Raw genomic sequence first — 7825 nt, forward strand, 5'->3', positions numbered from 1 at the left:
ATATATATACGCGTGATCCGATGAGCGTATTTACAATAATACAGTACAATCGATAAGTCCGCAAGTTTCCCAATGAGGAATCTCGCTTTCCCGTTGGTTGGTGTGACGAGACCAGTATTTAAGTTCCTATGCTATTATATGTATACATATAGGTACAAGTGGCTGGCCACCTTGATGTGCTCGAGAAGTGTGCGCGAGTTATTTACAACGTTAAATTATACACAACTATGTACACCGGAGTATCCACTTACAGACTAATAAGCGTTTGGCGACCGTTGCTTTTTACCAAAAAAAAGACAGTCGTGAATCTTAGGAACGAGGTTGTCTCGCTAGACGCCTCCCGTATTTTCACCCTCCCCTCACACTCCCATCTTAAATGCATGTAACCGTCGCATCATGCGTGCACACTTTCTTATCTCTCTGAACGCGCACTCTCCTCCGGAGTCTCTTTATTAATGTACTTAATTACTTTCTCACTCATTCGTACTTTTTTCTCTCTAACGAATTGACGAACGGACGACAGGAATGAGAACTAGGGGCGCGTTGCTCCGTTCCCCGGCGGACGGGAATAGAAAAAAATATAATACACGATTAGTACGAAGGGAGGATTCCCTGCTCCCGAGGCGCGGAGCAAAACGTACGCGCGGTCTCCCATTCTCGTCTCTTCTTTCCTCGATCGGTACTCGATCCTCGATACCTCGTTCGGGATGGAAAATGTCGCGTTGTCTCAACAAAAAAATCATAAAGATTGGCCCTCGAAGAGAGGAAAACGCTATCCGCTAAGGTAAACGAAAGTCCTGGAAAATAAAATTAATCTCGGACTAAAGACACAAGTATATCTCTTCGCTCTTTTTACAAACATCGCCGCTGATTCTACTCGTACGTACAGGAAAAGAGTACATTGTTGTGTTTTCTACCAGCGCGGAGTTTATACTCGACTTAAAAGAAACAGAAATCTCCGATTGGTCTTTAACTTATCTTGTCCTCGTGTTTGTCTAAGTAATGTAAAATGTCATGGTTCATTTTAATTACTCAATACAATTGTCTACAAAACGAAAAGAAAATCGACGAAAATAATAATTGCATGCTTCGTATCTTGAAGTCTTTTCATGCAGCAGCGAAACAAAACGATTGTCAAGAACTTGGTTTAGTATTGACCGAGCGTCGTGCGTTAAATTATTTATAAAAGAAAATGAACGATTGGCACGTTCGATGGTTCAGTGAAAAAAAATTAGGTGAAACTCGTGTTGTTGAAAGAATCGTAGAACAAATGGAATCACGGTGAGAATAAGGCGATGAAAATAAATAACGACGTATGTATCTATTCGGCGAGAAGGCGAGAAAGCGAAGAGGCGGGTTGCACATCGCGATCGATCGATCGAGGTGTGCGGCCGCGGTGAAACGGCGCGCGGCGCGGACACGGCGCCAGAGAAAAGAGTTATTTTTCAAGCGTGATCGAAACCCTCGATGCCCGCCGTCGAGAGCGTCCCGGGTAACGAGGAGAATTTTCGAGTCTCGAGATTCCCGCCGCAGCCTTTTCTCTCTGCTCGCTTATTCCGAAATCGAATAGAACGCCACGCGAGGTCGCGAAATCTCTGAACCGGTGTCGAGCGGTGACAACGCTGATGGTTGAGTATGCAACGGCAAAGGGCGAACACTATTCTTACAGTCTACATCGATTTTCGCTGGGTGGTCGCTGTTATTAATTTTGTTTCGGTGTGTGTTTCACATTAGGCCCTCTAAACGAGTGACGAGAATAATAACAGTGTCTACGTCCTCATTGACTGCCATTACATGTATCACCTAAAGCTTTTTAGTTTGTCCTCGTTACTCTTCGCATCTTACGCACGTGCATATCCGTAAATAATTCTGTGCAGGGAGAAATTCTCACGCTATTAGTACCCTTTCTCTCTGTCACCTCTAGTACGTAAAAATAATGACTTCGGCCACGTGTATGTGTGTGTGTGTCTATGTAAATGTTCTCCCTACGTAACAGCGTTTAACGTTACGAAGAAAACGTTTATTTAAATAAACCCGCCGTCTCTCGATTTATCGTCGATCAAACATCACGCTTCGAGGTAAAACGAAACGAGTCGAGAAGCCTCGCATACTCTGGAAAGCACTTTCTCGCGAGGCTGACAACTCTCGTTACAATATCCGTCCCCCCTTTGAAACCCCTGCGGAAACGATCCTCCACGGTTCGTTCCGTGCTACGAGTGGACACGGGAACCTGAGGAGGATTCCTAGTCAACCGATTTCTAGTGGAAGAGCAAACGAACCGACCGCGTTCGAATAAAATCCGATTTGCATTAGCCGGCCAGATTCGAGCCGACGTAAAATCTGACGAAATTCCTTACGTCTGATCGAGTGCAATTCTACAGACAATGTCAACAAGAATTATCATCTGAAATAAGCGATTGCTAATAGACTTTATTGAAAGACGTTCTGTACGAATCTTCTCTCCAGCCGTGATTCGTTGAGTGGACTCGTGTGTTTTCGAAAATCAAGATTCTCGGCTTCAAGATGTCATAATTAAATTCAAGTTTACCTGTACGTCAATCAATTAAAATCATTAGACGTTCTCACAGTTCAGTGCGTTAATAATCTATACGTTTTCGGCTAATACGAATCGAGCATAATCGAATGCCGGTTCATCGCGAGCAACGAACGAAACTGTACAAATACCTCTGGACATTCAATCACGCGTTTCTCATTCTCTCGCATACCTTTTCATTAAGTCAGTACCCTCTCATTCGATACCCACAGCGAATTTACACATGGCGGGCCTCGTCAGTGTCCGGCCTCTGACACGGTGGCCCATCGTGGCCGTGGAACGTCGCGCGAGCAACGCTGTTCGCCTATACTAGACGAAATAAGTACGAGGATGCGTCAAGACCTCACCGGGAGGCGCAGTTGGTACCGGTGGTTCCGGTATCGTGCTGTAAAGATGGCTGCCCCTCGAGGACAGACTGGCCGGCCTCGCGTTTCCGGCGTGCAACGCGCTGTAACCGCTGTGCTGGTGCTGGTGCTGGTGCTGTTGGTGTTGATGCTCTGCTCCGCTGTCCTCGTCCTCGGTCCTGCTCGACGCCGAGCTTACGTACGTCGACTGCGTGGGCGTCGGCGTGGGTGCGTGCACCGGGGCGACCAAAACGCCGTTAGGCTTGGTCCATACGTCCCCGGCGGACGGGGCGGCCGTATAACGCGCCGGTTTGCGATTTCGGTCGTTCACCTTCTTGCTGTCCCGTCGTTTGCCCACGGAGTCCGGCATCGCGAACCGGAGCTTCTCCCAGAACCTCTTCTCGCCCCAGATCACGACCGTGCACGTTTGCAGCAGCAGCTGCAGCTCGGGATCGCGACTAGGCGCGTCCGTGGCCAGTAGCACGACCACGCGCCTCTTCCTCGAACTGGGTCTGATGTTCTCCAACGCGGTTCTCAACGCGGCGCGGAATTCCACGTGCTGCCATTCGTTGGCCAGGAACACTGGTGAAAATATGATGACTATACGTCGGGCCGCGGCAGCGGCCGGCGGCACGGCTTCCTGTGGCCTGGCCGGTGGCAAATCTCGCCAGTGCAGACAAAGGGCCAGACCGGATTGCTCCAGTTCGGCGGCTAGGAACCTGGAAACGAAGTCCTCGTCCCGTTCGCTGTAGACGATGTAACCGTCGTAGAGGCGGTCCCTCTCCTCGTCAGGCGGCGTGGTCATTTTACCCAGACGTAGACCGTAACGAGCGTGTGCCCAAAGGCGCACGTCTTGTCGGAACGCGAACGCGAGCGCGACGAACAGACAGATCGCGATGACGGCCACCAAGGCGCCGGCTAAAAGCGGCACGAAGTTACCACCGAGCAAGGGGATTTCCTGGATTCCACGGCTGACGGCCTCGGTAGACGGATCGCCGCAACGCTTCATAGCTTGCGCGAGGGACTCGACGCCGTCGCGGCAGTACATCTTCTCGGGATCGCCGCGATGCTCGGCGAGCCAGCCGCGTAATTTCGCGGCGTTGCCGCACTCGCAGCTCCAAGCGTTACCCTCGAGCGCGACCCTGGTGCTGTCGCCGACGCTGGGCAACGCTTCCCACGGCCGAAAGTCGACGATACGATTGCTGTCCAGTCTGAGCACCTCGAGACTCCTCATCTTCTTGAACGTCGTGTTACCGACGGTCGCGATCGCGTTGTGATCCAGATAAAGTTCGGACATCCGTTCCAGCTGATCGAACTCGAACCCGCGTAGCTCGCGCAGGGTATTGTCCTCGAGGTGAAGGACGCGCAGGGCGCCCACGCCGTTGAACGTGCAGTTGTGGATCGCGGATATGCCGCTGTTGTTCAGGAACAACACCTCCAGGCGACGCTTGCCGATGAACACGTGGCTGCCCAGATCGCCCAGCTCGTTCCCGTCCAGATATATCTCGGTCGCGTCCATCGGAATCCGTTCGGGGACGTGCTTGTAGCCGGCGTTCGAGCAGTCGACCACGTTGCTCGACCAGCTGTGGTCGTGATAGCAGGAACAATTGTCCGGGCAGGTCATCTCGCAGTCGCACGCGTCGAAGTCGCAACAATGGCAGAGGGCGAAACAATGAGCTTCGTACTGGCAGAGGAAATCCTTCGACTGCAACGATAGCAACGGTCTGCGGGGTGTCGCGCGCGCGTGCACCATCTCGCACGTGACCGAGTCGAGATCCATCACGCGGGGATGCTGTCGAAGACGCGCCATCTCGTTGATCCTCGGCAGCCACTCCATCGTGCAGTCGCACAGTATAGGATTGTTACCGATGTAAAATTGCGGGAGCTCGTCGTCCTGAGGCACCGTTTGGATCGCGAGAGCGGCCACGTCCAGATTCCTTATCTCGTTCCCGTACAACACCACCTTCTGCAGGCTCCTCTTCTGCAGGAACGTACCCGGGGCCACGGTCCGCACTTTGTTGTTGTTCAGGAACAACTCCTCCACGCTGTCGGGCACGTTCGCCTCCGCGATCTCGCCGATTTGGTTGTAGCTCGCGTCCAGCGTCTTTATACGCAGCGTGTTTCGTACCGCGTAATAATTCCCGAGCTCGCTTATCTGATTCGCGTGTATGTCCAGCCACTCTATGCTCGCCGGCAGATGACTGTAGTCGAACCACAGCAACTTATTGTCGGACACGTTCAACCAGACGAGGGTCGTCAGGCTGGTGAACGCACCGCGGATCTCGGTTAGCTGGTTACCGTCCAATCTAATCGCGCGTAGGACCGGGTTGCTCGCGAACGCGCTCTGCTCCACGTGACGGATGTAATTGTTCGCCAGGTTCAACACCTGCAGGGCCGGGAGCGCGGCGAACGCGTCGCGCGACACGTTCTCCATTTTGTTGTCGACCAAGCGCAGCCCGTACAACTCGCTCAGTCCGGCGAACGAGTCGTTGTCGATTCTTGACACGTGGTTATTGCCAAGGTCGAGGGTCTTCAGCGAACGGAGCACGCGGACCGCGTACGGAATCTCCGTGAGATAGTTACCGCTCAGCGAGAGATCCTGCAGCCCCGTGAGATTGTCGAACACGTGACGATGAAGGGTTTTCAGTTTGTTCGTGTCCAGGAAGAGTTGATCGAGAGTGGTCAGGCCGATCGTGTGGGGCGGATCGAATCTGACGATACGATTGTGCGACAGCGTCAACGAATGGAGGTTCGTCAGCGATGCGAAGCAGCCGTCCATCAGCGTTTCGATCTCGTTGTGCTCGAGTTTCAGGATCTGCAGGCTGTACAGGCCCTTAAACACGTGGGCGTCGAGCCTCGTGAGGGCGTTGAAAGACAGGTCGAGGATCACGAGGCGAACCAATCTCGAGAACGTGTCTCTGTTCACCCATGTGTTTGTCAATTCGTTGCTGCTCAGGTCCAATATTTGCAGCTCGTCCAAATTGTCCAGCAGACCGGGCGCCAGCACGGCCAAAGAATTGTTGCTTAACACCAGTTCTCGCAGTTCTCTGGTCTTCGAGAACAACTCGGGCGGCAGCGCGACCAGCCGATTGCTAGACATGTTGAGAGAATGGAGCGCGGTCAGCCCGGCGAGAGCGTGATCACCCACGGCGGCGATCACGTTCTCCTGCAGCTTCAACACCGTTAGGCTTCGGAGATTGCTCAGCGTGCGATCGGGCAACGCGCCGAGATCGTTGTTGCTCAGATCCAACACCTCCAGGCTAGGTGTGCACGATTCGACCCAGTCCGAGAAGCCGAGGGAACCGACGTCCTGTAACTTGTTGCGCGTCAGATTCAACGTCGTCAGGCTCTGCACCGGGCAGAGCAGCTCCGATGGCAGCGTCCAGAGATTGTTGTCTGCGAGGTCGAGCTGTTGCAGATAGGTCAGACCGCGAAGCGAGTCGCCGTGCAGCTCTAAAGTCATCGCTGACCAGTCGCCGTTGTGCGTTCTCAACGAGAGACTTCGGAGATTGTGCGCGGACGCGAAGACACCGCCGGGAAGGTAACGAATCTTGCAATAATCCACGCGTAGCTTCTCCAAACGCGGCAGGGGAGAGAAGAAACCGTGGGGTCCGTCTATCTGGCTCTCGAAGAACAACACGTCGCTGCATTCCAAGGCCAGCGAGCTGATCGAGTCCACTTGAATGGCCGAGAGATTGCCAATTAGGCCGGGCACGTTGGCGATGGTCCTGACCCTACAGGCGAGCGCTTTTTCCCCGTCGTCTCCGTCCTTTTTCCACTCGCAACCGTTCGGTGCCTCGAGGCTGGTGATGCTGCGACCATCTATTCGCGCGGTGTTCAACAACAGCCAACAGGCGAGGATCACCGGTACTGGCCAGCAGCTCGATCGAGACCACGTCGATCCGCTCGTCGTCGGCTCCATTTCCGTGCAATTGTCGCGTCCTCGTTACTCCCCGCGCAATCCGAGGGACTGGAACTGAATCTTCTCGTCGCGGGTTCGTCGCGTGGTTCCTCGTCGTTGTCACCGTCGTCACGCACTCATAGTCACTCTCTCATATCACCACTTCTCGCGACCCGATTCGAAAACCCGGATCTGGCTCTCCGCGTTTCGGCCTCGATTCTAATCCGACCGAGCGAACGAACTAACGCGGGATCGGAGCGATATCGTTGCTCTCTTTCTCACTCTCTATCGAATTACACACCAACGGTAAACACTAAACGTCGTTACATTCGATCAACCTCATTCAACTACGCTATCCGACGTGCCTCGTACGAGCAGCGTAAACACCGATTAGTCATAACCACTGAATGACACTAGCCGTTAATTGATTCACAGGGACGTGGCACGCGTTCCGAATTATCCTGATGATGTCGAGCGCGTAAAATCGTTTACTAGTAAAAACTCTCGTGAGGAAATTACTTGCACGGTGTACGAGCGAACGAGGAGGAATAGGGCAAGCGCGACGACATTCCACCAAGAACGTCGGGCAGCAACTGAGTCTGACTTCGAATCCCTATTCCGACGACAGTCACGCACCCTGCATGACTGCCGGCGTGCAACAGAGAACCCCCACTCTCACCCCCACCAATTTTGCCTCCACCACCGGCAGGATGTATCCCTACGAACGGTCCCCACCGTGAATTTCCCTCCCGGTTCTCTGAATACGAATACACAACGCGCCGCTATAGTTACCGCCCGGATACTCCGACTCCCGAGGTACTGTACTACTCGTCTTGTGTATACATGTGTGCGTACCGGGGATCGGTGCAGGCGTAAGTAAGAGAGAGCAGGAGTACGAAGAGTAGCGTAAGCGTGCGCTAGCTGACTGCGTTTTACGCTACGGGCGGCTGCCTCGGCGAGGATGCAACAAACCAGCTGACTGACAACACGCTACTTACTAGGTAAACATCAAACTGGTTCCTAGGC

The 7825-nt window shown here is 53.3% G+C and overlaps 1 protein-coding gene across 1 annotated transcript; it reads right to left on the reverse strand.

Moving 5' to 3' along the window:
• Positions 1–6: 6 nt before the first annotated feature.
• On the reverse strand, positions 7–7433 carry LOC108622965 (toll-like receptor Tollo). Its single transcript, XM_018021172.2, has one exon. It carries the CDS (start codon positions 6818–6820, stop codon positions 2864–2866), a length of 3957 nt encoding a protein of 1318 aa, XP_017876661.1. The 5' UTR covers positions 6821–7433; the 3' UTR covers positions 7–2863.
• Positions 7434–7825: the final 392 nt, after the last annotated feature.

The sequence above is a fragment of the Ceratina calcarata genome, unplaced genomic scaffold, assembly GCF_001652005.2.
Source record: "Ceratina calcarata isolate Rehan_Ccalc_2016 unplaced genomic scaffold, ASM165200v1 scaffold25, whole genome shotgun sequence".
NCBI classification, from domain to species: domain Eukaryota; kingdom Metazoa; phylum Arthropoda; class Insecta; order Hymenoptera; family Apidae; genus Ceratina; species Ceratina calcarata.

What these genes read in the sequence shown, in the direction of transcription:
- LOC108622965 (XM_018021172.2), bottom strand. Translation starts at nt 6,820, where the DNA reads ATGGAGCCGACGACGAGCGGATCGACGTGGTCTCGATCGAGCTGCTGG.